Source organism: Oreochromis aureus, linkage group 22, assembly GCF_013358895.1.
Source record: "Oreochromis aureus strain Israel breed Guangdong linkage group 22, ZZ_aureus, whole genome shotgun sequence".
Classification (NCBI taxonomy): Eukaryota; Metazoa; Chordata; class Actinopteri; order Cichliformes; family Cichlidae; genus Oreochromis; species Oreochromis aureus.
Window position 1 is genome coordinate 25634720 of NC_052962.1, and position 19678 is coordinate 25654397.

Below are 19678 nucleotides of genomic sequence, written 5' to 3' on the forward strand. Positions count from 1 at the left end.
AGGACTGCTGGATGTGAAAAATGAACAACTTCCTGCCTGGTTGTGTGACAAGTTAAGGAAGTCTTATATGAGCTGTGGAGTGAGCTTGGACAGTTGTTTCCACATGCTTCCCGTTTTTACACTGAGCTCACTCCAGCTGCATAAAAATGCACAAACATGAGTTTACTTATCTTCTAATCTCACTCCATGCAGTAAAAAAAATGATTAAATAATCCTTCTTTAAGTTTCAAATGATTAAAGCACATTTTTAAATCACTTGAATGCCACAAAATGTGCAACCTCCTGCATCTTAAAAGTAGAGTCACAAATTGGCACCAGACCCATAGCTGATCAATCTGCAATATTTCAGATCTACATATTTCACAGGGGGAAGAAAAAAGATAATAAAATTCTCACTGCGAGCGTAACCACCAGATCAACTTTTAGAGCAACTAATTCATTTGCAGCACAGAGGTGATCATTGCTGGATATTTTCACACTCTGAGAGAAGGCTTCAGACTGTGACAGACCAGCTGCATCCATTTCCATCTGCTGATAATTATGGCAGCGTTATTTTGAAACCAAGCAAGGGGGTAAGGACAAAATACTACAAGCTATAAATTTCAAGTTCCTGTTATAACAAGTGGTTTTTATTTACTTTCCAAGCCCATGTTATATTGGTGGAAATACCTTCCGATTCTCTCTCCTCCCTGTCCCTGCCTTTCGCCTCTCATAGAAGGGGGTTCGTCTCAGTTTTCACACCACTGTTTTATTGTTGAAACGGTTGAGTCAAAGAAAATGTCAGGGAAAAGTGAAATGTGTCAGCGATCCTTTGATCCGTCCCACCCCCTCTCCTGGATGCAGAACTTCTCAGCAGAAGCAGGCTGCTTAGTTGGGCGTAGTATTGGAGCATTTTGACAAGGTATTGAGTGTCGGCAACAAGAATCCCCCGTTGTGACAGGTTGACGGAGTGGACCCTTGCTCTGCAGACTCTAATACAACAAAGAACGGCCCTGTCGGGCGGTAATTGACCCCAAGCTGGCAGACAGCAGGACACATTTTAGAGGCCTGAAAGATCACTGTCAGAGGGGAACTTTCTGGTATTCGATCTGTAACAGCTTGGACAATTATTTCACAATTGCCTTTGACATCTACCCTGGTGGAAGAAGACTGTCTGCCGAGGGGACCGGACCCTCCAGCTTCATAGCGGCTCCCTTGAACAGCTTGCTGCCCAGCTTTACAAATATTATTTATGTCCCAATATTTATTTACCAAAAAATATTTTGTGGTTCAGCGGGGACTCGTATTCAGTGGGGGGTTCATGTGAAAAGACCAGCAGGGCTTGGGTGTTTGCATAAATCAGGATCCTTGCCAAATGAGCCCAAATACTTGAACTAGGAAGGTTGAATAAAGGAGCTAAATGAACTACCATAGAAATCCCTGCTCCCATGCGACTATAATCAGTCCTCAGTGCCATTGAGAGTTAAAGTGATTGCACTAGAGAGCAAGCGAATTTCTTTATTTTGCGTACTTGCAGATCAAGCATGAAACACGAAAAACGATGCCAAGTCCTTCCCACAACGCATTTACCGTAATGCAGTGATGATTAATAATTGCCCTTGTGATTTATTACAACATGATTTACTTTTGTCCTATTTTTGGATCTCAGAAATCGCATAGCAAAGTATTAAAATCCTATCCCTTCCCTTTGCCAGATACTGCACTTGTCAAGTTGATGAACACGATGCTATTTATATTCAAGGTCAACTAGACCCCAGCTGGGCCTCTAATGAACAAATGCAAGTAACAGAAATCCTAACAGACTTCAAAGAGAAATTGGAAGCGAGGTACTGTATAAAAATACTAGAGCATGTGCGCCCAGGACAGTGTAGAAAAATCATTAAATATAAAATAAGAACTGACAATGTAACGGGGTAAAACGGTCTACAGAGTGTCAAACAGGGAATTGAGGGTAATATATAAGGAGGGTCACTGGTATCATGAAAATGTTTTGGGTTCTCTCACTTTTATATCAACTATATCTCTTGAAAAAGTACACATAACACGTACACGTGATTTGCTTTTGGATATACCTTCCATAGGAGGTATACCACACGTAAACGATGGTTTAGCTATACTCAAAACTCTTTATACTCAACATTCTTATCAATATTTACGTGATTTGCCAAATTTTTGCCACCAGTAGCTAAATCATTCTTTTACTTTGATATTTTTTATGTTTAGGCTTCAAACGCCAGTTGGTTGATGCTTGTGAAAGGGTTAGAGGTTATTGTGTTCTAGTTAACGAGAGAAAAAAAGTCTGACTCTTAAACTAAAACCATTCTCCCTCCTCTAACCTGAACCAAGTGTTACCGCAACCTAAATCATTGGAGGAAAACGACACAAACCCAAGTCTCTGGTGCCAAACAAAGTTCATGGACTGGAAAGCAGCTTCGTTTTGAAATATTTACCGTGTACCAAATACTTTTCTTTTCGTGACACAATTTTTTATGCAAGGCCTCTAGTGGGGACATGTGCCGTCTATGTAATCTTTTTAGTTTTACTATGTAGAACAATTTAGAATGCTCGCTAATTGTAATTTGTAGCTTAAATGTATAAAATTGCAAACTTTAGCTTAATAAAATATTCAGTTTTACCCTTTTTAGTACAACAACAACGCGTTTGATCGCTACAAACAGATTAAATATTTCGGTTGCACCCTTATAAAATGCAGAAGAGTTATCCCTACTTTTGGATAGGTTATTCAGGTGGATGGAAATAACTGCACACACTTTACAACCAGCCAGTGAAGCATGAAAACAATCGCGTGCAGCAAATTTGGTCTGGAGCGTCTAATGAAGTGGTTTACCATGTTCTTTTTTTTAGGGCATTACACAGAGAAAAGGCCATGTTTTTAGGCATTGCATGGAACCTTAAAATAATTATATTCTGACTAAGCAGCTGTAAAAATGATGAATGTCATTCATTTAGCTGTATAATAGAACACTGTAAAACAAAATCACATTTAGCAGCCAGATTTTTTTTTTTTTAGCACAGTGTTCCAAAGCTGAGGTCAGGTATTGTTCATAACAATGTGTGGCTCACTGCTCTCTAATGAGGTTCGAGTAATGATTGCAACCTAAATAAGAACTCCACTGCAGCATCTGGTCATACTGAAAATATCTCCCCGGCCTCACTTAGCATAGCAACAGCTGAAACACACTGGAAACTTCAATTTTAGGAAAAGCAATCGATGGACAGCTGGTGGGAAAGCGTCTTTTTTTAAATTCAGGGCTTTTTGTAAGCATCTGTCAGTTTCCCTGCACTCAAAGATGATTTGAGTCCACGCTTTAAAGGAAGCGCTCAGGCTCCGTTTTCCAAACAAGAAGTTATTAACGCAAGCAGACGCCCCCCGATGGCATAAAATGCTAAATCTTCACTCGAATGAAAACACTCATTTGTTTCTCAAACAAACTAAAGCCCCCCTCCGTGAACATAGAAAAACAAAGCTCTGCTTCTTCTGTGCTTTAAATGCTGCTGAAAAACAGGGGCAGTGCATCAGATGACCAGTGAGCTCTACCAACTCCTTCACCTTCTTCAGACAGGGCTTCCCCCAGGAGCTATTACAGTTTGACTTATCTGGGCTGGGGTGAGGAAAGGGCAGACCTCTGACCTGTATCCCCGCCCCAACCTTCAACACCCCCTTGGAAGAGGAAAGGACCAACCACAGAGCAGCAGTGGCCACGTTCCATTTCTATCCCCTCTTATTAGGGTAGCCACCAATCATGGGCTGGGGGATGGGCTGGGATACCCTGCTCACCTAACCAACCCTAAAAATGCCACACATGGCACTGAGTTATATGCTATAAAATAATAATTACCAGAGAATTTAATCAATGTTGTTAAATTACAAAAACAGCAAAACAGAGATCTACAAGTCTCACATCAAGACACGCATCTTAATATAAGGAATGTGCAGATGATCCATATGGCCCAGGCAGGCCAAAAAGACCTCCGGTAATTAAATGTAATATATACAAATCCAGACTAAGCATAGGCAGTCCGTGACCTTTTTCTGCATGGAACATTAAAATTACAAAAGGCAGCAGCATGATAAATACAAAGCATGTGTTAATCATGTGCAGCAGCTATCCGCTCATGACTCCTTCATCCTTTCAAGCCCTTGTTGTTTCCTGTCTGATGGGAAACGTCGAGAAGCACTGTGGGGTCTCGAGGCGTCTCTGCAGGAAATCCACAAATGGAAATGAGGTTGCAACCATCCCCCCTGACACGGACATGCATGTCAAATCTCCTGTGACCGAAGGGATTTTGGGCAAATGTTAGGATCAAGTAGGTTTTAATGTTTAAATGCCTGAGAAGGGGGTAAATGAGTTCACTGTGTTTGACCGAACAAGAAAGGTTGCATTGCTGTCGGGTCAAACGTTGGGCCAAAAGGGAAATCCCTAGTCTCGTATTAACAGTGAGGGACCCAGAGGAATGAAATAAGCCAATTACTTCATGGACAGAGTCGTGTCTAACATCTCGCTGAAGCCGTATACACGGACTTTATAAAATTAAAGCGTGAAAAGCGATTGTTGTGAAAAGTGCACCACGCTGGTTTACGAGAGCCACTAAATTGCTTTAACGGGAGCACATCGGGTTACAATAAGAACCATGTTTCTTTCTTCATGCTGCTCTCAATGGTGCTCGGCATTATAGCTAGTGCATCCCTGTGTCTCTCTGCATGGGGTAAGGTTTGTAGAACTGGTTTCATCATAATATCGCAAGGATTGTCAAATCAAAGCTAGTGTAACAGAAAGATCTGACCAGAGGAACTAAGTAATCCAAAACAGCTTGCTGCCTCACGGGTCAAACTTAACATAGCCAATCCACAAACTTTGCTTTTCACATTGTGGTCTGGCAAAGGTCAATCGGCATCTTCTTGCGTTAGGGTCATCGGTGATGGGGGTAGAAAACATTCAGAGCAGTGCACGTCCGACCAATGGATGATTGACAAGTCTTAAAGAAACATAAATATAAACTTTTCTTTCCCAGTATAATCCAAGCCGGTGAATTCTGGACGGTCTTGATTTTTGCTTTAGGGTGAAACAAGAGTAAGAATTTAAAGTTAAGCAAGTGTCTATTTGAGGCTGTATTTACACACAGCAGTGGGTTGCCAGTCACAGGATCTCCCTGTACAACTCCTCCATCTTATTCACAGTGCAATACTTACACCCTTTTGCACATTCTCTACTGTGAAAACAAATAAAGTTTACAGTTTAGAGTAAAATGTCAATCCTATATATTTAATCTCTGTAATAATCTGGATATTTATAGTTGAGCTGTTTGTATATATGTTAGAGCTATTTCTTACATTTTGTAACTTTGTAATATATTGTATTGTTTGATTTAATTCAGTTTGTTACTGTCCTTATTGTCTTATAATAATAATGATAATAATACATTTTATTTATAGGCGCCTTTAAGACCCTCAAGTAGAGCTGGGCGATAAAACGATAACGATATGTATTGCGAAATAAATTTTTCTCGATAGAAAAATTAAACTATTGCGATAGACCTCATCTCTCTCTCTTGCTCTCTTAAAAAAAGAAAAGAAAAGAAGAACAGCCAATCCAAATTAAGTAGCGCAGAGCCGAACCAATCACAGCCGCAGCGTCACGTCACGTGACTTGTTACGTACAGCACAAGTGCCAAGCCGCGCATGTGTATTTGTTTGGGAAGCAGCCAGCCGCTGGTAACGGAGGAAAGTGTGTTTCGTAGTGATGTGTCGGTCGCGAACGAAATGGCTTGACGTGAACGACGCGAGCCGGCTCCTTATCGCGAGCCGTTTTTTTTTTTCTTTCTTTCTCTCACCCTCTCTCGCACTTTTTTTCCGCTTCACTCCGCGCGCGAGCCTTGTGCTTTGCGCTGAGCAGAGGGGGGGGGGGGCGGTAGTTACAGTCGCAGTAGCACAGGAACAGAGCGGGAGAGAGAGAGAGAGAAAGAGAGCCAGGGACAACAACGTGACATTAGAAAGGTATAGTGATCATCCACAACTATTTTCAGTTGCAGATGATAAAGGATTCAGAAAGTTAAGAAAGCTATACAACAAGGAGAGATTGAAAATTTCCTTTTAGTTCTCAGTTTATTTGATATTGACAAAAGTTAGTCAATTTTGTCTGTTCTTCTGTAAAACAAACTAAGATTTATTTTCAGAATTAATATTTTGTTTCTAAGTGGAATTGACAATTTAGTTTTGTCTGTTTTGTTTGTTCTATTTTGAAACTTAAACGCTTTAGCGGCTGCCTTTTGTGTAGTTTGCAATATTTGCCTTTATTTATCTGAAAAATTCTCATGTTCCTTAAGTACATCTGCCCTGTTGAACTTATTATGGGAAATAAATATTAAAATCAAGACAAGCTGCTGATTATTTCACATTTTACTTGTGAGCAACGGCACATTTAAATCTTACAAATATAGTTATTTGGCTTATATCGTGATATATATCGTTATCGCCTGAAATGAAAAAAACATATCGTGATATGAAAAAATCTTATATCGCCCAGCTCTACCCTCAAGGTCACCTTACAATATCACAGAACAGTAGCAACAATACAATATAATAAAACAAAGCAAAATCAAATTTAAACATAAGGTAAATAAGAAAAAAAACAAGCATGAAGATATAAAAGCAAGTACAAAAGCTGAGCACGGTAAAAATGGGCTAAGATGGAATCAGGTGTATGCAATTCTGAATAGATGGGTTTTGAGACGTGATTTAAAAGTGGTGAGAGAGTTTGTGGTCTGGAGATCTGGTGGAAATTCCATCCAAAGTCTCGGGGCAGAACAACTAAAGGATCTGAGTCCCATGGTAGTCAGGCGAGCAGGTGGAACAGACAGAAGGGAAGCTGAAGAAGAGCGAAGTGTACGAGGGGGTGAGTATGTATGGAGAAGATCAGATGAATATGGAGGAGCGAGGTCATGAAGCGCTTTGAAAGTAAGAAGCAGGACCTTGAAATTGACACGGAGGTGAACTGGAAGCCAGTGGAGCTGTTTAAGAACAGGTGTTATATGTTCAGTGGATCTAATTCTGGATACAATACGAGCAGCTGTATTTTGAACTAACTGCAGTTTATGGAGAGATTTATGAGGTAGACCATAAAGAAGAGAATTACAGTAATCTAAACGAGATGTGACAACAGCATTGACAAGTATGGTGGTACTGTTTGGAGTGAGTGAGGACGAAGGCGGTTAATATTAAGGAGATGAAAATAGGAAGACCAAGTGATATTATTTATATGTGCTGTGAAGGAAAGAGTGCTATCGAGGATGACACCAAGACTCTTAACCTGAGGGGAGGGTGTGACAACAGAGTTCTCAGTGGATAATGAAAGACTTCTGGTTGGGACTTTAGTCAGTTTTGATTTGGTGCATATTAAAATGAATTCTGTTTTATTGCCATTAAGTTCAAGAAGTTGGAGCAACTGTACCCATATAATTTGCTTAGGGATGAATAAAAAGTATTCTGATTGTGATTCTGATACATTTTGCAGTTTGAGCTGTTGAGCTTGACTTAACTAGACTTCAAAGGATATGCTTTTCCAAGATGGCTATTGTGTAAAACAATATTTACACTTTGAAACATTCCAAACTTTTACACATTTATGACTCCAGTTTGCTTACCTCCATCTTTAGAGCAGAGGTTGAGCAGGTTGTGGACAGTGTCCATCATCTCCTGCTGCTGTCTCTGCAGCGCCGTGCTGTTTCCTGTGGCCCGGCTCAGCTGGGCTTCCAGCTCTCTGATAACTCCGCTCTGTCTTCCCACAAGGGTTTGGAGACTTCCCTTTTCCTGCTTCAGTGTCTCTAACTCCTCACGGTGTCTCATCTCCATCTCTAACATCTTCTGCTCTAGGAAGCTGAGGGGAAAAGCAAAATGAAAGAGTTTATTATGGAACATGGTGAAGTTGTTAATTATTATTTCCTTCCAGGTCATCCAATGTCTCTGGAATTACATTTGTTTTCACAGGATTTAAACTGATCCACAGTTGTTTGGCAGTTTATGCTTTAATCCTGCCTCTGATTTACTAGTTATGCAATACATATCTGTTTCATTTATTTGCAATTATGAGCATGGATCAGGTGATTAAAACATATTTATTTAAATTTCTTCATATTTGACTTTTGGTTCCCACTGCGCCGCCTGTGACGGACACCCAAAGTAATTATAATCAACATGTGGCAATACTCCCCTCACTATCTCCCATGAGGTGATTAGAGAACTCCAATTCAGGAACTTTCCCTGACTAAAATACAAACAATGATGTCTGTAGGCTTAGTTGCCATGTTTTCCTCACACAGTATAAACATGTGCTTCATTGTTCACTTTGCAGGCCCATCTGAGGTAAGTGAATACGCTATTACGGCATCTGAGCTTTACAATCTAATACCTCAAAGATGATAGAAGCTGACATCAAATTCATAATCATATCCTCCCCCAAGTTATAAGATCGGTAAAGGAAATACATATGCGATTGAATAATGTCATAATTGCTTAAGCTTAGGAAAATTGCTCTCGGAAATCTATGTCTATAAGCTTCAAGCATAATTCAAGTCTGAATCACCAGAAACTATGCTTTCAAATGGCGATCTTTTTTTTTTAAGTGATTGTCTCAGTCTCTGCGGATATCGCAGTGAGACCTATGGACTGAAAAGCTACATCATGTAACACAATCCCACAGGTCTAATCACTGTAAAGAACATGGTTTAGAGTCATGAAAACGTATCCAAAAGCAATATTTTAATTGCTTGATTTTGCAACAAATACAAAGTGGTCCAAAACGGAAAGCGAGGCTTCGTGGGGTTTAGTGGGATCTACTGAGCACGAAGACAGTATGAGCTTCTTATCATTGCTGCTGTTTACATAACTAAATATTATTTTGGAAAATCTGCTAACAATGTCAGAGAGCGCTGGTAGTAAGCTTTTGATTTTGTTTATGCAATCATGCAGCAAACAGCAGCAGCGAGTGAAAAATGTTTAGTAAATTTGCTGGCCTTTCGCCCATCGATACATCATCTTTATTACCTCTGGTTTATTTTCGGTTGCCAGTCTGTATTGTGTATTGTGTGTTTACCTGTTCTTGTCATGCAGCTTGCTGATCTCATTGGTCTGGACCATTAATTGCTTCTCCAACTTGTTGGTTGAAAGAGAATTTTCCAGCAGCTGGATCTCAAGCCTTGATGTTTGATTCAGAACCTGCCACGGCAAAAAAAATACAGAATACAAAAAATCGATATTATACTTTGTTAGTCCCAGTAATCATAAATCAGCAACAATGTAACAAAATGTAAGATAAACCAAAAGCACTTGAGGAAAAAAAAGATAAAACAAAAAACAAAACACTGTACATTCAAGCCACACATAAATCCCCAGCTTTGTTTTCATTTTGTCAAGCCTACACCTAGAACATGGGAATATGTAGAACATATTTATCTCTACTATGTTTATATTTAAAAAAAAAATTGTGAGCAGTTATCGTTTTAGTGCTTTAGTAACCGCAGTATCAATGACATACACAATCTATCGCAATTTGCGGATTATTGCCCATAAAACAATAAAAATGAGCACAGCTTGGGAGAAACCCCATTAGGTGATTCAGTAAAATGGCCTGTATTTGTATAGCGCTTTACTAGTCCCTTTACTAGTCCCTAAGGACCCCAAAGCGCTTTACACATCCAGTCATCCACCCATTCACACACTGGTGATGGCAAGCTACATTGTAGCCACCCTGGGGCGCACTGACAGAGGCGAGGCTGCCGGACACTGGCGCCACCGGTCCCTCTGACCACCACCAGTAGGCAACGGGTGAAGTGTCTTGCCCAAGGACACGACGACCGAGACTGTCCAAGCCGGGGCTCGAACCGACAACCTTCCGGTTACAAGGCGAACTCCCAACTCTTGAGCCACGATCGGCCATGTACTTTGAATAAATGAGCTAAAAATGACCCGTGCACTTACTTTTCATCACCTTTTACTCAAAGTAGTCGATAGGCATTCATATACCATCATTATTGTCGTTAGCCAGTTTGCTTTTTCTTTTTAAGAAAAAATGTGTAAAATAGTTAGTGAAGCACAGGATATAGCTACACGGTGTTACTATAACAATTCACTCAAATATGTAGGCATTTGAAAACATTCGTTTTACCTGAGTCTCAACATCAGTGAGCTTGCGTGTTTGTTCAGCAGTCTGAGAGAGGAGGTTGGTTCCCATTTCCAACATGGCTGCAGTGTGGTTGTGGACAGCACTCTGCTGCAGCTGCGCCATCTCTGTTTTCATACTCTCTTTGATGTAGTTCTCAATCTACAGAAAAAAACAAGGAGGAAGAAGCAACACTCGTGATTACTGACGAACATCCAGAATATACCATCCACAGTGTATGTGAAGATATTGGCCCATTAATATATAAATGAAAAAAAAACCCAAGCATCTTCACCATCCAGGTTTCTTAAGTTTATCTATAAAAATACACACATACTTTTTATTTCATATTATTTGAAAGGAACTCGATTGAAGAATGACCTTAGTCCATACAGGTGCACAAACATGCTGGTGGTTAGCTGGGGCCTGAACAGATTAATAGATATTAGCCAGACCTTGTCTGGACAGACGTCTTTCCTCCTTATCTCCAAACTAGTCTGTGCTCCATACCCAAACAAATGACAATACGGTGGTAAAGGTTTAGGTTCTCCTATAGATTAATTACATAGATCACCTGGGATTAAATATAAACTTATATCCTGCGAATTCTGTTCTAGTCAGGACATTTCATGTTTTCCTTTTGGTTTTTTAAACAGTGGAGAATATAAAGGTGTGGATAGAGGGTATGAGAATAACAGCAGGTAGCCAGAAATCCACCAAGATACTTGTGTCCAACTGTGGCCATGCACGACTGGCTAAAATCTACGCACTTGGCTAAAAATCTGTCAGATACAAACAAGGAGAAATTGTGCTACATGCTACAATGCACATACTTCACATACAGTTTATATTGGTGGGCATAACATTTTCAGAAGTGACAGAAATATCAGTCTTTTTTATCTGTTTGTATAATTCAATAGAAAACATTTATCCTGCAACTATTTCCAGCAAATGATTTGTATGCAGATAAAAAAAATAGACTTTTTTGCTTTCATAACAAATAAATGAACTGCAATATTTTAATCAATCCAAGACTGATGGATAATAAAAGAGAAGTGAGGCGGATCCCTGTTGCTCTTCAGCAGACACTGCCAGTTCTCAGCCATTGGTGTGGCTCTGCCAAGTTGAATTAAGCGTACAATGCAATATCCTCTGTTGGCGACAATATAGAAGTAAAATTAAACATTTTTGCAGGCTGGATTTCAGACATAATATGGCTTCATCTAGCTGTGAACTACACAAGACTGATATAAGTGTCACTTTTCATATAACCTCCAATGGTCTGGCGTCAAGACATGGAAAGAAAACAAGGAGTCTGGAATTTTCAAAGTTCTAATAATGATGGATTATTCTGGCTGATAATGAACCACAGACTACGACTGAGAAAAGGTGATCGGTAAATCTGGAACTCTATGGTTCGTGTGATGATTTCATACAATCATAGACCCCGAGTCTCAGGGCAGTGAGAAGTTTGGCACAGCTTAAGTCATCTTGAAAAAAAAGGGTATTGAAGAGACAAATGACAGAACCCTAAGCCCAGCTATCACTTCACGGTTTGTCTCAGTGTGGCTGAATCATGGCTGGACCTTGCGAGGGTCATACGTGGAAAGTACCAAGGAGAAAAGAGATTATACAAACACGCCCATTCATGTAAAATCAGCACTTTGGAAGCTGTAAAATAGGTCTATGTGGGTGTTGGGTTATTTAGATGGTTTCTAACCTCGACTCCAGTTAAATGCAGTGTTTTTTCTGTTACTGACTACCAGCAGAAACTATTGTCGGCAGTAAAAGCAAATAGTTTCCTCCACTGCCAGAGCTGAATTTGTGTCACTCAGCAGGAGGATTGAGATAGTGAAAAATGGGTGTATAACGAAAATGCAAAGGTTTTATTCTGTTAAGATGGAAAAAAAACAGGGAATTAAAAAAAATTAATATTCAGCACAAATAATTTGGTTTAAACCTTCACTCAGTGCTTATTGCTATGTTTTAAATGTTCATTCAGTAGTAATAAGTAGTCACAAAGGCCTAGAAAGTGGTCAGTAATTCCATGCAACTACCAGTTACTAGGGAAAAATATGTATTCCCCGATGAGTTGGTAAGTAGTTCCTGGAAGTTGCTGGCCATCACTGGATGAAATCAATCACGAAGAAGGTGCTTAGCATTTACTCTCCAAACAACAGTGAAATTTGAAAAAGTGTAAGTAAAACTGGAAACGGTGACCGTTTGCCTTCAAAGTCAAAGCTGTGCCTTACGACTGCAACCAACACATTCCAAAAGGTCCGACTTTTACTTTGAAGACAACGGTCACTTTTTTCAGTTCGTTTGCACTTCTCTCACTACTGCTTGATGAGTACTTTGTGAGTGTTTGCAGACAAGTTGGCGTCTTCCAAGCAAACTACTGGCAAACATGGCAACCTGCCAGCAACCAAGTCAATTGCAAGAACGTTTTTGGTGCAGCATCCTATACCTTTTTATCAACTTCCAATAACCTCCATCAACCACTCAGCATCTTACTGCACTTCTCCCTAGTGGCTGGTGATTGGCGGAGGGGTCACTGATTGGTCTCTCAGCCTGTGTGAATGAGGCTTAGCAACTGGTTTCAAAGAACTGCCACCAACCACTCACCAACCATTTAGCTTATACTCATTTTACCCTCACAACCAGTGGTTGCAAGATGGTGATCAACTGGTCTCTGTGCCTTTATGAGTGGGGACTAAGATCTGATATACAGAGTGATCTAAAGAAACCACATAACTTTAAAGTGCTTATATTAGCAGGGTCCTTTCAAGTTTTGTATACTTTCAAGTAAAAATATTACTTAAAGCTATGTACCCTTTATAACAGTAACATAGGCAGACTATAGACAAACATATTAGCCACATTAAGGTGCAGGTCATCTCAGGTCAAAAAGGTTAGTAGGTCATATTTGTCACTCACCAAAAATAATTAGTCCACTTTCATAACTATGACTTTAAGTAACTTCCAATTTCTAATAGTTTAATACTATTAAATCCTTCTTAATTTCTTCTAGAAATGGCTAAATCTATCATCTCTCAGATAATCATTGTTTGCTAAGTGAGAGTCTCATAAACACAAGTTTATGTTTCCCTAAGTGCTACTTTACAGAAGTATTAAGGTTTTATGGTGGTGTGTTTGGCACAAGCTGACTTCATGTGGCCTGCCTGTGACTTTACTAATTATGCTCCGCTCCGTGACATTCATCCTTCAGTGCCTTAAGTGCACCCTGTACCCTTTGCATGCACAGACTGGTCAGAGTAAACAGTTTATGAGGCACAACTGGATGTTAATCACCAAACAGGCTGTTTTGGGCCCTTTAGAATGTAAATGACAGGATAGAGACTTTAAAAGCAACTGTTGCTGATTGAAATGTTCTGAGCAAGCACATTTTCATACCAAGCATAACACACAAAAAGGTTGGAATGGCATCATGTCAGACATCCAACATACGGATCCTGCAAATAATTATGGCAGATCTACTGAAATACCAATGCTTGAGAGCCAGGGACAGGATAATCCCTTTAGATGACACTCTCTGTTACAATTACTATTTAAAATACCTTCTAAACTTCTTCTAAACAACTGCAGTAGCAGTGCAAAGAGACACTGTGAAAGTAAGAAAACTGCAGGCCTGGACTTTTTAAAATACTTTCCAGTGGAGCTCCGTCACATCCCTGCTTATCTCCAGCTCTTTGCACATGCAGGGAGGTGATGGTAATGGTGTTACTGGGGCAGCCTGGCTTCTGGGATACATCCCTTTCACTCATGCCTGGATGCATTGCAGGCCACTTTAACAGAGAGGATAGGGGTTATTGCTTACCATCATCTACCCCCCGCATCAGCACCTCCCAATGTATCACAGGCCACCTTAGACCCAAAGCCAGCAAATAGGCTCCACTTATGCTCTCTTATCATTCACTGACAGCGGAAGGTGAATTTGACACCACTCTTTAAAATCCGGGTCTATAATTCACTCTAGTGGGGCTTCAGAAGGTGCTACCCTGACTTACTGCAGGCCACTTTCTGCAGCTGTATAAAATAGGAGAAACTTCTGCCGTATCTTAAAAACTGTCTAACTCGGCCACTCGATTGTTTGTTTTCAAAGCCACCTTTAAATGGTTTTAGGACCGCTGTCTTAAAGTCTGTCAAGATTAGATGAGTAACAACTCAGACTGAACTCGAAGCTGATCTCCGTGACCTTTGCTCCAGTGGCCAGCATCCAGGGATTTACTCAATTGCTGCCACATTTTTTTGTCCTCTCACAGGATGTCGTGTGAGTGAGAATGACTGACATAAAATAAATAAGAAACAAACAGAGGCCCGGCATGTCAAAGTAGACAGTTTCATCAGGCAGTTTTAAAAGAGCTGTTTGCTACACCACACCTGTAAACCACTGGATTCCTGAATAATATCCAGGCTTAAAGTTAAAGTTTCTGAGGACTGCTATAAACTTGCATGAAGAATCTACAACTACAATAAAAAACTACAACTGGAAACTCAACAACACTGTAGTTTGATCCTATTTAGTTCAACTTGTAGATAAGCGCTCTAACAATATAATGAAAGTTAACAACTTCCAGAGTGCTCACTCCTCTACTTCCTAACAGACATATCAGCTAGCTGCAACCACACAAACCCATCCATTGCATAAGATGAGCTGTCATGTTTACTGAGCGAATGCTTGGGGTATATGGTCAATCTTATTAACTTTTTGAATCAAAGTTTTTTGCTTGCAGAGAGCTGGAAGTTTCTACATGTTGCTTGTGTGGTTCATACTTGCGTTGTTGTAGCGAGTCACTAACTGAGTCATTAACTGTGTCACTCCCTCTGCTCTGGCTCACACAGACTATTTAGGTCTTGCAGTCACGTACCCGCTAACTATGTGATGTCAACTTGTCTGCCATTTTGAACATGTTGCAACATTGGGTCAAGTGAATAAGGCTCCAGTCAGACAGGATGAGAGACCGGCCGAATATCATATTGCAACAACCAGTCAAGTCAATGTGTATTCTGACCAGTTGGTGATCACTGGATGTTGATGCAGTCATTCTGATACTCATTCCAGAAGCAAGAGTCACACGGGCCTATAGACTGGTCAGTGACCCCCTCTGGGAATTTTGGGTCTTGAGAGAAAATACTTCCTGTTAATATCCCAATCAAACCTCCTTGATATGGTCACTAGCAGGTTGCTACAGACGCCGGTATTTCAAACTGAATATGCTGACTTTTCTACGAATACTTGCTGACCACTAGCTGAACATTTGTGAAACTGTGCAAGAAATGGAGACCCTTTGCCTTGAAAGTAAACATTGCATCATTTGAAACATGCAGATTGAAGTGCTGACGAACAACTTTTACTTTAAAGGCAAACATTCACTACTTCGGGTTTGTGTTGCAATTTTTCATGTTTCACTTTTTCTCAGTTAGTTAGCACAGTTAGAGTGTTGGCAGACAAGGTATCATCTTACATGCAAACTACTGGCAACTAAAGCAATCTGTTAACAACCAACACAACCACAAGGAGATTTTTTTGCACCACATCCTCTTTGTGATTGATTTCGCTCAATGACAGCCAGCAACCACCAGAAACCTCTCGATAATCCATCTGGGAATAAGCATTTTTTCTTCAGGACTGGTGATTCTATCATGTTCAATGTGGTAGACAGCTCTTGAGCACTGTGTGTGAACCTCTATAGTTGATGAATTAAGCAACTTTCAAGGCACATGTCGTACACAAAAAGCAGAAGACTGAGAGCATGGATATTAACAGCAGAACCTCTAGAGGATTGCTGCATTGGTTGGCACCTTGAGTGCATTCACTCAAGTACCTAAACGAAGCACAAGTAAGGTTGTGGAAACTTGCAGTGAGAATCGATCAAGGGATTATATTTTCTACTCCACAGAGTAGAAAGTAGAAAGCTTGAAAAGAGGGGCTGGGGGACTTCCCATTTCAAAAACTCTGGAAGTGCCCTTGGTGCACAAGGATTTTATAGGTCGGTATAGACTTCCTGCAAGGAGGTAGTTCCCACAGAATGCATTATTTGTGAAAGTCACGCTACTACATTGGAGAAGGTCTGTAAGCAATACAAGAAAGCAAGTAAACATGCTGATGGTGGATCATTTAGAATAGGAATAGGGGTGCGCAATGAATTGGGTTGTCCAAACCCTCTCTCAGCTCTCTTGATCTGTGTGAATTTGGCCATCTGAAAAACAACCAAGTGCCTGCCAGCACCTGCTTGATCCAACACTGCCTTTTCTTCCCCCTTTATATCTTTCTTGCTTGTTTTCTTCCCGTTTGTCAACCTGTCAAGATAGTATTGATGCTAATCTTGTTGAGGTTTTGTATTTCCAAGGACATAATGAAACATGTGTACACAGCTTTAAGTAAACCAAGCTCTTTATGAATGATTAGGTCAATTATAGTGCGTAGTTTGAGGTACCCAAAATTGCTTGGCAGGTTCAGACGCACGCCATTTTTCAACCTTCAAAGGTTTACTGTCATGATGGTTTGTCAACAGGGCAGCCAATAAAAGAAAGTGAGATTTTCTGGCTGGTATATTCAAGGCTGGGTGATATTTCTTAGGAAAAACAAATCAGAATCTAACCAGAGTGCAAAAGTTTTAAGCCAAATTGAAGTTCATATTTTCCACATTTTGTCAGATATTCTTAAACTATACGACTTTGCATATCATTACTCAGTGTTAACAATTCAACTAAATCACAAACACAGAAGGGGGAATATACATAATACCTTTTGATGTGGGGATTTTTTTTCCCAAACAACTGATGAGATCTGTGTGTGGATCATTTAAATGCTTCAATTGAAATGAGGCTTGATTTTCAAGAAGGTCTGGGTAAAATTCTGATGCTCTTAATCACGATTTCGAAACACAAACCCGAGTCAAATTTAGATTTAATACTTTTTTTGATTATGTTAAATTTGCAAAAACATTAAAACCCAAGAAAGAAGAAAACCTGCTTGCGTTGCTCTTGTTGCTTTTAGTCTGTTTTTTTGTCAGTTTCTTTGAGACATAAATTTTGTGCAATCTATGTTATGCTTTCTCTTACGTGAATGGTCAAACTTGGAAGGACCTTTTAAATCAAAGTCTGACAGTGTTATGTCTATAACACATACATTCAGTGATAAACTACTAGAATATACAACAAAGAAAGTCTTTTATTTGTCAGAATGACAGATTGAGATATAAAAATTGCAATGTTGGCACTGTGTTATGAAAAGCACAGATGGACAAACACGGTCTTTTGACATAAAATAGAGAGACGAACATTTTAAAGCCTTGAACTTGAGTTTTGTAGCACTTGTGTGAGAACATCCAAGAGCAATGTTTGCTTTTCATTTACTGATTTTGATATGGTTATACACACACTGCTTGTTTTCACGAGGAAAATTTATTCTGGAAATGAATTTTCAGAGTTGCTCTGCTCGGTGCTTCTTTAGGACTAAATTCCAGTGAAACTACACATAACTCAAATCACTGCAAAGTCTTAGACAAGAAACATATAAAAATATCATAATATCTACAGGCTACAACTCCTATAAAACCGAGAGAACAAGCCCATCTAATAAAATCTACGGAAGGAACAAGCTTCTATTATTTTTATTATTATAAATTTTAAATTGCATATTTAGGTCCTTTGTTGCTCGCAGTCTGTCGCAAAAACACATTTTCTTCTCATTTCTTTAGCTGAATCTATGAACAGTGCCAAAGATAGCACTGCTTGACAGCAATATAATAGTATTTTTGCACCAACAAGGCAATTCCCAAAAAGCTATTAGCCAAAAACTTGGCGTATCTGAGCATGGTGTGTAGTGTGTCCTTAAAAAAGTTGAGGACACTTGACAAGTTCAGATCAGTTGATCCATCTATTGTTCGAAGCCTCATCTGAAATGGCATCAGTGGAAGGGTGGCTATCAAGAAGCCATTCTTAAGGAAGGGAAACATGAAGAAAAGGCTAAGGCATGCCAAATTAAGTAAAAACTGAAATTGCACAAAAACCAGTCCCCACTGAAAATCAATGGCAACCAGTCTTGCGAAGATCAGGAGAGAGGTACAACAGTGAGTATCTACAGCCTTCTGCAGAATGCGGTGGAGGGTCTGAAATGGTTAAGAGCTGCGTTTCAGCCAGTTGTGTGAGGATATTGTCAAAGAGAATGGAATTATGCACACAGACAAGTATCAGCAGATTTTGATCCATGATGCAATACCATCTGGAAAGCATCTGATGCCAATTCAGTAAAAGCATCCCAGAGTAGAGAAAAAAGACAAGAAGAAAGACAAAAGAACACCATCAGTCATGGACTGACTTTCCCAGAGCCCAAAGCTCACCATGATTGAAGCAGTATGGGATCACCTTGATAGACAACTGGGGAGCTACTCCTGCAGACTACTTAAAGAAATTACATGCGTAAGACAGTTCTAACATGAGAATTCGTATATGCCTAAGAGCCCTTATTTACTGCATGATGGACATGATTCAATAAATCGCTGTACCTAAAGAAATGAGGGGTGGTTCAAGACAAGATTTAATGTATGATTCCTAAGTCAAGCAGATGTAACAGTCGCTATTAGAGACAAAGCACGGTTTATTCAATGACAAATGTAAACAAATACAGTGAAGGAAAGCGTGCATATGAATGTATATTTTCATAAATACTCCAGTTACATTGGTGCTCTCTAATGTCAAAATTGGTCCAAAAATTACTCCAATTAATTTTGCTTATCTAGCCTTATGGGAGAGGAAGTTCTTGCAGTCATCCAAGACATGGGAATGCATAACGAAAAACAAATAAGCAAACAAAGCTGGACCTGCTACCATTCATCCAGATGTCTTAAACAGGGAGCACCAGCAGAGGGACAGTCCTGAGATACTGTGGCTCGCTTAGTCATCCAACATGAGAAGCTTTCCTCAGGGACACATCTGGACAGGAATGCACCCCTTTTTTAAAAAGTCTCTTTTTGTGTCTATGCTGCTGGCCATGTCAGTCTGCCCCTTTACTTAAGCACACAGGGATCGCAAACCCACCATCCCATGGAGGAGTCTATTACGTCCAAATATTTGAGATAGCATTCCAGTATACCCTCAAAACATCCCAGCAGGAGATTCCTCTGCCAGAAAGTTGTAGAAATATATGAAAGTGGGCATGTTTTGTTTTAATTTCAGCCATGACAGAAACCTTACTACATACAGCGTTGTATGTTAAACCTCCTAGTCAGACAAAACCTCAGGGAAAAACGGTTCCAGTAGTTTGTGTGCCAGCACCACTACCTACCAAGCTGGGTGTCTTTTTAAATCAAAACGAATGAGCCTTTAATGACAAGGGTTGTTTCCTTCAATGTCACATTCGTGTTTATCTTTCATCCTAACATCCCATTAAGCATAGACTCCGGAGTCTATAAACCGTTCCTATAGTTAATCACCACAGTGCGAGCTGAGCACGGCCTCCTTCACTTTCTTTTTCTGCC

At 39.9% G+C, this 19678-nt stretch overlaps 1 protein-coding gene across 1 annotated transcript in view; it reads right to left on the bottom strand.

Moving 5' to 3' along the window:
• Nucleotides 1–19678, bottom strand: part of angpt1 (angiopoietin 1) — a 58091-nt gene that overhangs the window by 25957 nt on the left and 12456 nt on the right. The window contains exons 2-4 of the mRNA XM_031738125.2: nt 10182–10337; nt 9111–9232; nt 7663–7895 (exon numbers count right to left, since the gene is read on the bottom strand). Of these exons, the coding sequence (XP_031593985.2) occupies nt 7663–7895; nt 9111–9232; nt 10182–10337 (511 nt within the window). The remainder of the gene's footprint in view (nt 1–7662; nt 7896–9110; nt 9233–10181; nt 10338–19678) is intronic.